The 15022-nt window shown below is 43.0% G+C and overlaps 1 protein-coding gene across 1 annotated transcript in view; it reads left to right on the top strand.

The window, feature by feature from the left end:
* The first annotated feature begins 265 nt into the window (after positions 1 to 265).
* Positions 266 to 15022, top strand: part of CRB1 (crumbs cell polarity complex component 1) — a 136672-nt gene continuing 121915 nt past the window's right edge. Inside the window, exon 1 of the mRNA XM_064147152.1 lies at positions 266 to 401. Within this exon, the coding sequence (XP_064003222.1) occupies positions 326 to 401 (76 nt within the window). The 5' untranslated portion in view covers positions 266 to 325. The remainder of the gene's footprint in view (positions 402 to 15022) is intronic.

Below are 15022 nucleotides of genomic sequence, written 5' to 3'. Positions count from 1 at the left end.
CCAGCCAGGCAGAGCGCACCATCCGCGACGCAGTTCAGCAGCAGGCAGCAGGGGAAAGACTCCAGTCCGGCTCGCAGACTAATCTGCACCAGGTTTGAAAAATCACTCGGACCTACCGACCTAAAACCTTAACAAGCACAGTTGGCTTTTGAATCAAAGTCTGTGGGTTTGCTGTGAACAGGCTGATGAGGGGCACAGGCAAAGATGGCTTGTAGGGGACTGTGTGCCTTGGTGTTACTTTAGTTTCAGAGATGAGGAGAAAACAGTGAGAATCAGCACCAGCCCTTTGGACAACAGACAACTCAGAAGAGAATGTCCTATCAAGATGAATATGGCTCATTCAAGAATTAACTCTGTACTCATCTTCTACCTCAGTTTTTTGCTGCTCATCCATTTAAAAAGTAAGATTTGCACTTTTTCTTATTGTTCTGACATGTCCTCTGGGTAGATGGTTAGAGGTGCACTGCTAGCAGGAGGCTTGTGTTGGCAGAAGGCTTAAAAAAATTTGATGGAGATGCCAAAAAGATTTGGTCTGTGAAGCTAACTTGTATGAATTTGTTGCATGATAGCTTTCCTGATCTTCATTATTTTCTTTAAATGAGAAATGAAAGCATTTTTAATGCTTTGCTTCTCATATTGTAAAGTACATCAATAAAGTGTTGTAACTACACCTGTGCTTTAAAATCTGCATTTTGCTACCATTCATGCAGTAAATTTAAGCCCATCTGGTTAAAACCTAGATGAGTTTGTCTAGATTTGCTAAAACTGTTCATGTTATCTGCTTCAGCTTTCCTGATCTTCATTTTTTCTTTAAATAAATGAGAAATGAAAGCATTTTAAATGCTTTGCTTCACATATTGAAAGTGCAGCAGTAAAATGTTGTAAATACACCTGTGCTTTAAAATCTGCATTTTGCTACCTTTCATCCAGTAAATTTAAGCCCATCTGGTTAAAACCTAGATGAGTTTGTCTAGATTTGCTAAAACTGTTCATGTTATCTGCTTCAGCTTTCCTGATCTTCATTTTTTCTTTAAATAAATGAGAAATGAAAGCATTTTAAATGCTTTGCTTCACATATTGAAAGTGCAGCAGTAAAATGTTGTAACTACACCTGTGCTTTAAAATCTGCATTTTGCTACCATTCATCCAGTAAATTTAAGCCTATCTGGTTAAAATCGAGATGAGTTTGTCTAGATTTACTAAAACTGTTCATGTTATCTGCTTTAGCTTTCCTGATCTTCATTTTTACTTAAAATAAATGAGAAATTAAAACATTTTTTAATGCTTTGCTTCACATATTGAAAGTACAGCAGTAAAATGTTGTAACTACACCTGTGCTTTAAAATCTGCATTTTGCTACCATTCATCCAGTAAATTTAAGCCCATCTGGTTGAAACCTACATGAGTTTGTCTAGATTTGCTAAAACTGTTCATGTTATCTGCTTCAGCTTTCCTGATCTTCATTTTCTTCATTTTTTCTTTAAATAAATGAGAAATGAAAGCATTTTAAATGCTTTGCTTCACATATTGAAAGTGCAGCAGTAAAATGTTGTAACTACACCTGTGCTTTAAAATCAGCATTTTGCTACCATTCATGCAGTAAATTTAAGCCCATCTGGTTAAAATCAAGATGAGTTTGTCTAGATTTGCTAAAACTGTTCATGTTATCTGCTTCAGCTTTCCTGATCTTCATTTTTCTTTAAATAAATGAGAAATGAAAGCATTTTAAATGCTTTGCTTCACATATTGAAAGTGCAGCAATAAAATGTTGTAACTACACCTGTGCTTTAAAATCAGCATTTTGCTACCATTCATCCAGTAAATTTAAGCCTGTTTGTACTTTGCTAAAACTGTTCATGTTATCTGCTTAAGTAGCCCTTAATTGCCTTATGTATGCTTTTTAAATTACAGTCTCTATAGAAATCAGTTATTAAACAGCTGTGATAGATTCGGTGTTCTAAATACCTCCATTAGGAGCAAGTATAAAAGTCCCAACTATATAGAGAAAATATGCTCAGCAAACTCCCACATAAACAGAAGCATGCAAAATATGGGATGTCACAAAGGGTTTCCTTGATAATTGTGTCAGATGGTCGAGAGTAAATACAAGCCAAGGAGGCTAAATAGCCTCAGCTGGTGAGGCTGATCCATGTGTATGAAAAGCAGTAGCTCTTGAACATGTTTAAAATGAAGACAGGGAGAACGTGTGTCTGTCTGAAGAGGCTCTTTGATTTGTGCCTGTTGAATGTGAATAGCAGTAAGACAAAGCTTTGAGCAGCTGCCATTAAACAAGAAGATTTGGCATTAGTGTACAGTGTTGTGTAATCTGGGTCACCTTCTGTTGCTGCATCACTCAAATTGTTACTTGGGTAGTTTAAAGCCCAACGTAAATTAAAGACTGAAAAGCAAACAGATGCTGCTGGATCAACCAGCACTGAAAAAAAAATCCCAACCAACACTGTAAGATACAGGAAAAGATAAAGAATGCCAGAGAAACGTTGTTTTATCCAAGTAATTTTCTTCCCTGTGGATGTTCTGCTGTGAATCAGGGAAGGCAAAGTGTTCTTTTTAAACTGACTCAAAATAGGACATGTCCTGGGGTGGGGGGAAGGAAGAAAAAAAGAAAAAGAAACAAAGCACAACAAAAACAAACCCCAGAGCCAGAGACTGGATCTTCCCCTTTCAAAAAGCAGTTGTTAAAGTCTCTATACTGTAGGATGAACAATCCAGAAGACTTTGAGACAGAGTATGATACCTAATTAAAAGAAGGAAACAGAAAAGCTGTAGGTTAAGAAAGTTTCCCTTATACTTGAGGCAGGGAAATGAGACCAAACTATACGAGCTTTGGGAAAGAGAATTAAAAGTTAAGTGCTTATGAAATTTAAAAGGTCACCTTAAAAAGTCATGCATGAAGAAAGCGTTGCTAGAGCGTAAAAAAGAAAGAAGGCTCTCGATTGAAATGAAGATGACAAACACAAGTTTTGGCTTTGAACTTTAGTGATCTCTGCCCAGTGCAGGATGCTAAAAGAGGGGAAAGTAGGTTTATGGCATTTTGTGCCTCTTCCTTAGAAGAGTTGGCTGGGATGACATTTCAGATGTGGCATGAGTTTTCTCTGAGTTGTAGCTATATGACCAGTCTCAAGAAAGAGGCTTTTTCAGTTTTGGAGATCTCTTTTCAGGTAAGTTTCTGGCTACTGCAAACTGACATGATACAAACTGATATACCAGGACAGAGCAGCTTCAGCAGGAGCCAGAATCAGGCTCAGGACCATATCTGTGTCAATTGATGCAGTGTTTTTAATGATCTTGACTGGCTTTTCTCTTGAGAAAATGTCTGTACACCATTTGAAACTGTGTTGTGGCAGGCCTGAATAGGCCAAAATAGGCTTATACATGTCCTGGCTTGCCCAGACATGTTTTTCTGCTCTTCTTCCTTCTATTTTGGGGAGAAGCAACCATGGGAAAGAAGACAAAAACCCTGGAGCTACTGAATCTAAGGACTCTGGCTTGCCCAGCCTTGTTTTGCGTCCTGTGGTAAACACACACTTAGCTTGTGTAAACCTTGTGCAAGGCATATGTTTATCCCAAATTTGGGTAAAGCAAGCCTATGGCTTTACCTAATATGGTCAAGCTTGGCTAACTGCCATTCTGATTGGCTATTCTATGTCCAAAGGCACATTAGTCTCAGGCTGTATGAATAAAAAGAGATAAGCAGGTAACACAGTGTGCTCTGCCATTGTATTCATGCCAGCTGTTGCCTGCTGCTATTGCTCTCTGCCTCTGGCAGTATTCTGCTTCACTCCCTTATTGTATCCTGGAAACTCCACTGCCTGAAGTTTACCAGGAACAGGCTCTAAATGCCTCCACACCATCGGCCTGCAGAGCCAGTGTGACATTGTGCTAAGACTGCACGTCACAAGATATCCTGCCTGCACCTAAAAGTGTCCTGCCAAGATGGGAAGTCCTGGAGGTACACAGATCATCCAGAGAGCCAGGAGCAGGTCAGAGATAGTCTGTCTCCTTTCCCCAGCACTCTGTGAAGCCTGGGAAGAATTAGAAGCCCCAGAGGCTGACAAGACCAAGAGAATTCCCTGAAAGCATTTGGGCACTGTCTGAAGCTGTAGCTAGCCCCACGAGTAGGGAGATATTTAGTGAGCAAATACTTAAAGCCTCTTGTAACTCATCTTTGCCTTCTGCCATAAGTAGAAAGGAGCTCCTTGAGTCCTTTTAGTGGACAAGCAGTAGAATTAACCATAAGCAGTATATTGACCACAGGAACCTTCTCTTCCACTTCAGTTGAGTTCAATTAATGGCTGTATAGTTTTGCAAGTTATTTCTAGATCTAGGTATTTCTCTGTATAATGTTTCCATGACCATATGAAGAACCAATTATAATTAGTGGTCGAGGACAGCAAGAGTTCTGCATATCAAAGTTAATAACCAATGTTAATTTTGGAAAAATCCCATCTTGCATTAATTAATTGCCCCTCCATAACAAACTGCTGCCAATTTCTGCTACTAAATACATAACTGTGATCAGATAGAACAGAAGCAGAAGAATTCACTGCAATTACTGCTTTACTTAAAGCTAAGAAAGACCAAGATAAAAAAAGGCCAAGGCTAAACCACAACAGAGTTGATTGCTAATATTTATAAACATTATATCAGCTATTGTGTTTTTAAAATCAGTTTACTGGACTTGTCTTCCTCTAAAGGATTCTTATGTGAGGTCTTGCTTAAAAGGTCTTCCTTCTTAGTGTTTGTTTTAAACATCTTGGGGAGTAAATAGTATTTAGAAGCCAAGGCATTCTAAAAACATGTCTGCATATAACTTTTCTCCCCTAAAGGATTCTAATCTGAGGTCTTGCTTAAAAAGTCTTCCTTAGTGTTTGTTTTAAACATCTTGGGAAGTAAATAGTATTTAGAAGCCAAAGCTTTCTAAAAACATGTCTGCATATAACTTTTCTCCAGGTCATCCTTTTTCCTGACGCAAACAGATGTATGCATACCACAGTAACAGGTGCAATGACATTAAAGCATTTTTTCAGGGCTGCTTATAGGTGAAAACAAAATGTCCTAACATATCATAAAATGAACATGTTGAACTAAAAAAGAATACAAAACTGTTCAGCCTTCCTGGAGTAATGATGTGCCCTCCTGCTTACAAAATAGCTCATGTGTACTTGGGAATACATCATTAAATACTCTTCTTTAATTCCTGTACCACACTGAGTGTTGAATAGATGGTGAACTGTAATAAAAGTCTTCTGGCTACATATAAATCCTCTAGAAAGCTGGGGAGTAAGATACTAAAGAAGGTGGCCCTGTCAATTTCCTTGGGAAAAATGGTATTTTGCCTTTATTATTGCTAGTAAGAACATGGAACATGGAAATGTACAGCATCAGGGATTTCAATTGTATGAAATAGCCTTGAGCTCTGTGGTAAAGGGTTGGACTTGATGATCTGTGAGGTCTCTTCCAACCCTGATGATACTGTGATACTGAGAAATGCTTTTGGACAGTCTGATAGAGCCCCAAGTGCTACAGGGTGCTGCTAGATGCAACACCTGTACCAGTGCAAATAAGCATGATTAGAAGTATGTGTACTTGATAAGAGCATTTATAGTTTCCTCCTGCAACGTTACATTTTCAGGAAGATTGTGGGCTTAGTTCTCTGTTGGCACAGCAAAAAGGAGCCTGCTGGAGAATCTTTTGTTCCTCCTTGTTTGTACACTGGTGCGCCTCAGGGCAAGAACATCCATCAGGTTTCTCTGATGCTTGCTGCTGTCATGCATCTGAGGTGAAGGTGGGCTGCAGGTGAAGGTATGGAGGCTGTACACCTACCCTAGGCCAGCATTTCTTTGCTGGCAGGCAATGTTTATCCTAATTCACATTTTGTATTCCTGGTATCAGCAGAGATTATCATCACAATCATGCTACAGCACAGCAAGCCCATAGAAAGGTGTGGACAAGTTGTTAGAATCTAGCCACAGATTCATGTCTTACATGTCTCTCTGGGCTCTGCAAAGCTGATATTCCCCAGGTGGTTTCCTGCCTACACTGGCTTACCAATGGAGCTGCAAATCAATTAAACAAATAATGTACCTTCTTTTTTTTTAATTATTATCTTGTGCCCCATCCTCTGCTGGAAATAAAGCTCATAAAAGATAGTAATTATCTTTCCATTGCCAGCCATTACTAGATATACCAGCCTATAGGAGACCAGGTCTCCTATATAGTAGCATTTATCTTTTTAATAATTCCTTGGAGTTTGCTTCTTTTCTATTTGCCTTTTTTTTTTATTTAACTTCTAACTTTATTTGATGATGTCAGTCTGCACAAAATCAATTCTTTTTGCTGAGAGACTCCCCCAGAACAGGGACTCTCAGGCTTTGCCTAAAACTGCAATCACAGAAGTATGTGGAGTGATATTATTCCCCATTTCCTTAGTGTGAAGAAAGTGGTAACAACCTACTGATTCCTTTTTATGCCTTGTGCCCATGGTTTGTGAGGTTTGTATGCAAGCCCTCAATACAAGCTGCTTTTATGTAGTGCTTTGTGACCCAAATATGCTCCCATAAGTTATACCAAATGAACTACTTCAGAAAATTAACTGGGGAAGGTGCAAGGATGGGCCAGGAATTGTTATGTATAATAGCTGTCAGAAAGATGTCCCAAATCCAGAACAATGCTGATAACTAATTGCTGCCATATCATTGTCTATCAGGAATGGCCAGCATATAAAACTCTGGGCAGAGAGTTTCTTAAGTAACAGAGGAAAAAAAGTTATGATAAATTCAGGTATATTTGGGTGTTAATGTTGGAGAGTGGTGGTGAATGGTGCCACATCCAGTTGGCAGCTGTCACTAGTGGTGTTCCCCAAGGATCAGTGCTGGGCCCAGTCCTGTTCAACATCTTTATTGATGATCTGGACAAGGGGATTGAGTCCAGCATCAGTAAGTTTGCAGATGACACCAAGCTAGGAGCAGGCGTTGATCTGTTGGAAGGTAGGAGAGCCCTGCAGAGGGACCTGGGCAGGCTGGATGGGTGGGCAGAGGCCAATGGGATGAGATTTAACAAGGTCAAGTGCAGGGTTCTGCACTTTGGCCACAACAACCCCAAGCAGTGCTACAGGCTGGGGACAGAGTGGCTGGAGAGCAGCCAGGAGGAAAGGGACCTGGGGGTACTGATAGATAGTAGCTGAAGATGAGGCAGCAGTGTGCCCAGGTGGCCAAGAGAGCCAATGGCATCCTGGCCTGCATGAGGAACAGTGTGGCCAGTAGGACAAGGGAGGTTATTCTGCCTCTGTACTCAGCACTGGTCAGGCTGCATCTTGAGTGCTGTGTCCAGTTCTGGGCTCCTCAATTCAAGAGAGATGTTGAGGTGCTGGAACATGTCCAGAGAAGGGCAACAAAGCTGGTGAGGGGCCTGGAACACAAACCCTATGAGGAGAGGCTGAGGGAGCTGGGGGTGTTTAGTCTGGAGAAGAGGAGGCTCAGGAATGACCTCATTGCTGTCTGTAACTACCTGAAGGGAGGCTGTAGCCAGGTGGGGGTTGGTCTCTTCTGCCAGGCAACCAGCAACAGAACAAGGGGACACAGCCTCAAGTTGTGCCAGGGGAGGTCTAGGCTGGATGTTAGGAGGAAGTTGTTGCCAGAGAGAGTGATTGGCATTGGAATGCGCTGCCCAGGGAGGTGGTGGAGTCACCATCTCTGGAAGTGTTCAAGCAAAGCCTGGATGAGGCACTTAGTGCCATGGTCTAGTTGACTGGCTAGGGCTGGGTGCTAGGTTGGACTGGGTGATCTTGGAGGTCTCTTCCAACCTGCTTGATTCTATGATTCTAAATTATTCTGCCTAGGGTCGAGTGGAAGTGCTTTATTTTTAAAGCAAAGTTTTACAGTGGATTATCTGTCACTAACACAGAACTGTCTTCTGAGTCAGTAAAAAAAAAATTATTCCAATTTCAGATTTCTTTTTCCTCCATTTTAATGCCTTCATGACCTTTCATCAGAGCTGCAAAAAAATAAATGCTATTTCCCCCATTACAGTTCTCCCAAATGTTCATAAATGAAGAATGGGATTGTTTTTATTATGAGCAAATATCTGAGCTTTGCTTGCACCCTTTTTCCATGCCTGTGAGAAGCTGGCACTGTGGAATTTTTCCCCATGGACAGAACCTTTTCATTTTCTGCAGCTATTCCCATTACTCACACAACTTCTAATTACCGCTTAATTACTGTGTTAGGGATAAAGCTCTGCTTATAAAAGAGGACTTGTGGGTTTGCTCCTACTGCTCATGCACACACAAATGATGCAAGTAGCTTCCCAGCAAAGTATTGTTAGCCTGCACATTTGATGAGTGATAGCAGACTCGCCACTTGAGCAGTTTCTCATTATCTGATTGTGGAGCTTGGTGCCTGTTGGAGCTGCAATCAACAGCATTTGAGCACAAGCACCAGAAGCCCTGCAGCTTTCTCTCTCTGCTAGCTCTCACACATTGCATCTGTTATAAAAAAAAGAAGTTATCTTTCAGATGTTTGCCATCATCTTGAGTTTAAACCAACAGCTTCTTGGCCCAGTTCTAAGGGGGTTGGGGTTTTTTGTTTGCCTCTTCATATATGTATATATGTATATATATATAATATTGATAATATCTTTGTTTCTGGAATCAAGCAAAATCCTAAGATTGTAAAGTATTCACCCAATAATTTTTAAACAAGGAAATAACTCCTACAGGCTGGCTCCATTTGCATAAAACATCCCAACCACACATGTTTAGAGCCTTTCAATTAAAATTCTTGTAAGGCATCCTTAAAGTGCTGCACCTACTATTCCAGTTGCAGAGCAAGACTACTTGGTTACAGACAACCCAATGATTTTTAAACAAGGAAATAACTCCTACAGGCTGGCTCTATTTGCATAAAACATCCCAACCACACATGTATTAGAGCCTTTCAATTAAAATTCTTACAAGGCATCCTTAAATTGCTGCACCTACTATTCCAGTTGCAGGGCAAGACTACTTGCTTACAGACAACCTCTTTGTTGTGTGCTCTGTAAAATGAAATGCCAACACTGAGAAACTCTGGAGATTAAACATCTCCCTGTGTCCTCTATTCGTCATCCAGCAATTCCAGTGCATCTTTGAAAATTTAACCCTTGAAGGACATTGATTTTGGCTACACAGGATCAAACTCTGCATGGTGTATTTGCAGTCAAGGAAGAGAAAGCAGAGTCTGTAGCAAAGACACTGACCAGTCTCTACAAGAAGGTGTTGTTTGTGACTAATAACCTGTTAGGAAAGAGTCTGATGGAAGAGTGAGGAGGTTGAGCAAAAAGATGTTCTATCACTCCTGCTCAGACAACAGCAGAAACCAAGCAGAGACCAAACACTGACATATTGTGCAGCATCAGCGATAGTGTACTGGAGAAACCAATCACAGAATGTCAGGGGCTGGAAGAGACCTAAAAAGATTGTCCAGTCCAACTGCCCTGCAGAGCAGGATCACCTACAGTAGATCATACAGGAGCACATCCAGACAGGTCTTGAATCATCTCCAGAGAGGGAGACTCCACAACCCCCCTGGGCAGCCTGTTCTGGTGTTCTGTCACCCTCAATTATGATCTGGAATGTTGGAGCATGGCAATCAAGCAGAGAATGCAAGACATAAACCTTTCAAAGTTTATATTTGCCCACAGTTTTTTTTCTCCCTGTGTTACTTTTGATGAACTTAGGGTAACTATAGAGCCTTGTCCTCATGCAACTCACTACACATTTTCCTCTCTGCAGGGGGAAACTTGAGGAAAAAAAGTAAAATAAAAGTGCTGTTTAGAGAATGCTCCAATCTTGATGGCCAAATTGCCTTTTCATATAGCTCTCCAATAAGGAAGTAGTCAAATACTTTACTGTCATGTGAAGGAAAATAACACATAAGACATGAGGGAGTAATAAATCCACTAATTCAGTACTGGCTACATCTAGTTTAGAGTGCTGCTGTGAGCGAAGCAATTAGGAAAGTGCTGGAAAGAGACAGCAAAATTAGGAAGACATTTACAAGATGTGCCCTGTGAGAAAGGGTCACAGGAAGAGAAGGCTGAAGGAGGACATGATTACAGTCTTCCCTATACAAAAGAGAATGGCAATCAAGGAAGATGATGAAATTGGTTGCTTCTTATGACCTTTTTGGAAGGGCAGCTGCTGCAAAATAATAGATTCCACATGCAGCAGGGAAGATTTGAGTGAACTTTCTCAGCTGAAGGGTAATTAAATCTCTGTATCAGAACCTTTTAGTGAAGGGGTTAGATAAATATCTGTCAGAGATTGTCTAGACTGCTGTTTCACAGACAGTGTCACACAGATGAGGAGCAGTCAGCATCAGCTTGAGAGTTATCTGTGAAGATCTCAGATGATGGAGCACCAGAGAAACACAGGTCTCTACTTGCCAATAACTATGGTGGCAGTGAGGCCCCAGGGCAGCTCAGGCATAGCTCCTGGGATGAGCAAGCAGATGGCTCCTTTCCCTCCTGCATCACAATCTGTTGTTTGGAACAAAGGCAGGCCATAACTCTGTTGCATCAACAGCCAAATAGTTATCTAAATCTTGGTTAGAAGATAATTAATTTCTTATTCTTTGAGTCATCAAGTACCATATCTTATTTTTTTGGAACTCTATGCTTTAAATAAGCACTTTGGCTATTGGAGGTGCTGACTGTAATGTGGGTAGATAGTATCCTCATGGCAGAGTTCACCTAGTACAATTTCCAGATTTTGGAGTCAAATCACTTTTTTACTTGCAACCTGAGTCTACTTGATATATTAGCAGTACAAGGCAAGAAAGTATCATTAAGGAGTGGATAATTTGCATTATGTTTGTCACGATCAAAAAACACCTGAAAAGGAATGGAAAACATGGTTTGGCTGCTAAACCTTAGCTTTTACAGGCAGCTTCTCACCCCATATAAAAAGGCAACGCAAGACCAGAGCCTGTTGCAGCAGAACAAACATCAGGAGATTCCCAAGAAACTCATAAGTGGCTGTTCTAAACATGCTACAACAAATTAATATTCTTCCAGGACACCTCACTCTGAACCTTCATCTAAACGAAGTTCAATAATTTTATTTTATTGATGATCTGGACAAGGGAATTGAGTCCAGCATCAGTAAGTTTGCAGATGACACCAAGCTAGAAGCAGGTGTTGATCTGTTAGAAGGTAGGAGAGCCCTGCAGAGGGACCTAAACAGGCTGGATGGGTGGGCAGAGGCCAATGGGATGAGATTTAACAAGGCCAAGTGCAGGGTTCTGCACTTTGGCCACAACAACCCCAAGCAGTGCTACAGGCTGGGGACAGAGTGGCTGGAGAGCAGCCAGGAAGAAAGGGACCTGGGGGTGCTGGTAGATAGTAGCTGAAGATGAGCCAGCAGTGTGCCCAGGTGGCCAAGAGAGCCAATGGCCTGGATCAGGAACAGTTTGGCCAGTAGGACAAGGGAGGTTATTCTTCCCCTGTACTCAGCACTGGTCAGACCACACCTTGAGTCCTGTGTACAGTTCTGGGCCACTCAATTCAAGAGAGATGTTGAGATGCTGGAACATGTCCAGAGAAGGATGACAAAGCTGGTGAGGGGCCTGGAACACAAACCCTATGAGGAGAGGCTGAGGGAGCTGGGGGTGTTTAGCCTAGAGAAGAGGAGGCTCAGGGGTGACCTCATTGCTGTCTACAACTACCTGAAGGGAGGCTGTAGCCAGGTGGGGGTTGGTCTCTTCTCCCAGGCAACCAGCAACAGAAGAAGGGGACACAGTCTCAAGTTGTGCCAGGGGAGGTCTAGGCTGGATGTTAGGAGGAAGTTGTTGGCAGAGAGAGTGATTGGCATTGCCTCATCCAGGCTTTGCTTGAACACCTCCAGGGACGGTGACTCCACCACCTCCCTGGGCAGCCCATTCCAATGCCAATCACTCTCTCTGGCAACAACTTCCTCCTAACATCCAGCCTAGACCTCCCTTAGGACACCTTGTGACTGTGTCCCCTTATTCTGTTGCTGGTTGCCTGGCAGAAGAGACCAACCCCCACCTGGCTACAACCTCCTTTCATGTCGCTGTAGACAGCAATGAGGTCCCCCCTGAGCCTCCTCTTCTCCAGGCTAAACACCCCCAGCTCACTCAGCCTCTCCTCACAGGGCTGTGCTCCAGGCCTATCACCAGCTTTGTTGCCCTTCTCTGGACATGTTCCACCACCTCAACATCTGTCTTGAATTGAGGAGCCCAGAAGTGGACACAGGAATTCATCCAAGCTGGCCTTGAACACTTCTAGGGTGCATCCCCAATGTCCCTGGGCAACCTGTTCTAGTGTCTCACCACCCTTGCCATAAAGAATTTCTTCCAAATATCCAGTCTGAATCTTCCAGCTTGAAGTCATTGTCCTTCATCCTATCACTGCAATCCCTTGTGAAATGTCCTTCCCCAGCTTTCTTCTAGGTCCCCTTCAGGGACTGGAAAGCTGCTAAAACATCTCCTTGGAGCTTTCTCCAGGCTGAACAGCCCCAATTCTGTCAGCCTGTCCTCACAGGGGAGCTGCTCCAGCCCTCTGATCATCTTCATGGCCCTTCTCTGGACACACTCCAACAGTTTGATGTCCTTCTTGTGTTGGGGGCCCTAGAACTGGGATGCAGTACTCCAGTAGCTCTACACAGTTACGTTCATACTGTTTAGAATACTAAGCCTTTGAGCTAAAATGTGTATCAAAGCCACAGTACACAGCAAAAAAAAACCCCAAACCCAGCCCAATCCAGATAAAACCTTTTTGCAATGAGATTTTCCTGTTTGCTTTGTATCGATTATACTTTATTCACCCTTAAAATGGGTCAACAGAGAATTGCTTCCATCTTTTGACAAGTACCCCAAGTGACAAGGCTTCTCTGCAGGCAGCCTGACACGCAGTGACACTCACCACGCAGCTGCCACTGGAGCTCTAAAGGACTCCTCCAGGCTGAGCAAAACAAGTGCCTCTCCAGGCATCAACAAAGCAAGGCTGCAGTGGCTGCTTAAACTTCAGGGTTAGGGCAGCTTCTGCCTGCCTGAAACCTTATCAGCTGGGACAGATATAAAAATATTTCTGGGGCTAAATATTACTGTGGGTAGAAAAGGGGCATGGGCTGCTAACCCATTATATACAGGGTCCCTGCTCCAAGAGCTGAGAGCCAGGGCACTTGCCTGGTGCATCCTTCTGTGGTAGGAAGTGCTGCGCTTGAATAATTGTGGCCCGGGTGAATGCTTAGGGGGCGGTGGGAGGGGCTGTGTGTATGGAGCTCCTCGCTTCTTTTTACTGCTCTTGCTTGCCTGCCCAGGGCTGAGCATACTGGAATCCTGTTCCCTTAACTTTTCCGTGCATAATGAGATAGACAACGCATCTTTAATTGCATTATTTGGGGAGTCTGCAGACAGGATGCATTGCTCCAAAGTGCCTTCAGTCACAGTGACTGAGGTCCAGATTGTGGGTAAACTAACTGACCTCTTTACCTGCCCCTAAGTACTTTGCCAGGGGGGCAGTGGCCTGATGTTTCCTGTGCTGACAGTTTCTAGAGGTACTGCTATGTTCTGATATTGTGGAGCTATCGAAGGCTAAGTGCCCTCTAATGCAGTTAAACCCAGAGCTGCTCTAATTCACTTTCAGCCTGCCAGGGGAACTACAGGAGCATACGAAAGGCAGCATACACCGCTCATACTCTTCCCTTGACAGCTCCTGTTTGCCCTTGTTGGGCTTCCTAACAAGGATTGTACAGAGCACTTCATTAGATCTTCGTCCCACAATAAGGGGGACAAATTCCTAGCTCCGAATTTGAGTGTGACACATTTCTTTCTTTCTTTGAGTGTGAGCTAAAGACTTGACAGAAAGCCAAAGCGAGGACATAGAAGGATAGACAGCCACTGGTCTGCAAGCATCCAAGCAACTGCAATTTAAGCAGCTTCCCCTGACTGTTTACTCATGGCAGGAAATTCAAAACTCTCACGGTAATAATCTAGCCTCAAAAAGATGTCTGTATACAACAGTAGCTTCAGGGGTCCTTTGCTAAGCTTTGTGGCAATTTGTAGGTACTTAGAAAACAGCTGTGGTACTGCTACTGCTATGGCTAATCATTCATGACTCTGAAGAGAGTCAAGTGTCCACACAGCTGAAAGAAGAGATCAGGCTCCATTAGCAGCAAAAAGTCTGCAGTAAAACTCACCAGCTTCCTAACAACTGGAAAGAGAGTTCCTGAGACTCACATGTTGCCTTCCTGCTGCCTGGACGTCAACCACCTCTGGTGCAGAAATGGTGTAGCTGTGTTAGCACCGTGCTGAGAGGCAGAGTGCGTTAGATCAGGCACTGCTCTCTGCTGACACAGCTACATGGCACCTGGATTAGAACAGGCTCAAAGCACTCCAAAAGGAATTCTGTCTGCACCCACCTACCTATACCTTTTTATTCATACAGGCATCTTTTCAGGTTGCAAGCAGGCAGTGTTAAATAAGTCACAGCGATCTGCTGGTGATCCCATTTTGGTGGGGTGAAAGAATAAACTGGAGCTGAGAATTCCACATGGAATTCTGGAGATGCAAATTACAAGCCACATGAGATGCAATTCAATTGTAATGGCCAAGATACAGCCACATGGTATGAAGTTTACCCTTGAGTCTGCCAACTCCAAGAGCTGCAAGAAGCGCAAAAACACTGCTGAGGTCTGACACGGTCCTTACTGTACCTGCTGGTCTCCAGAAGCCCTTTCCTTCCTGTGTTAGCCTCATAGAATCATAGAATCAACCAGGTTGGAAGAGACCTCCAAGATTATCCAGTCCAACCCTAGCCCTAGCCAGTCAACTAGACCATGGCACTAAGTGCCTCATCCTGTTTTTTCTTGAACACCTCCAGGGACAGTGACTCCACCACCTCCCTGGGCAGCCCATTCCAATGGCTAATGCACATGGATAATGTACAGAGTGAGAAGGCAGCAATTTTATAAGACAAGCAAACAGAGGCTGCATGATAGAAG

Source organism: Pogoniulus pusillus, chromosome 8, assembly GCF_015220805.1.
Source record: "Pogoniulus pusillus isolate bPogPus1 chromosome 8, bPogPus1.pri, whole genome shotgun sequence".
Lineage (NCBI taxonomy): Eukaryota > Metazoa > Chordata > Aves > Piciformes > Lybiidae > Pogoniulus > Pogoniulus pusillus.
This window is presented reverse-complemented; position numbering and strand designations above follow the sequence as displayed.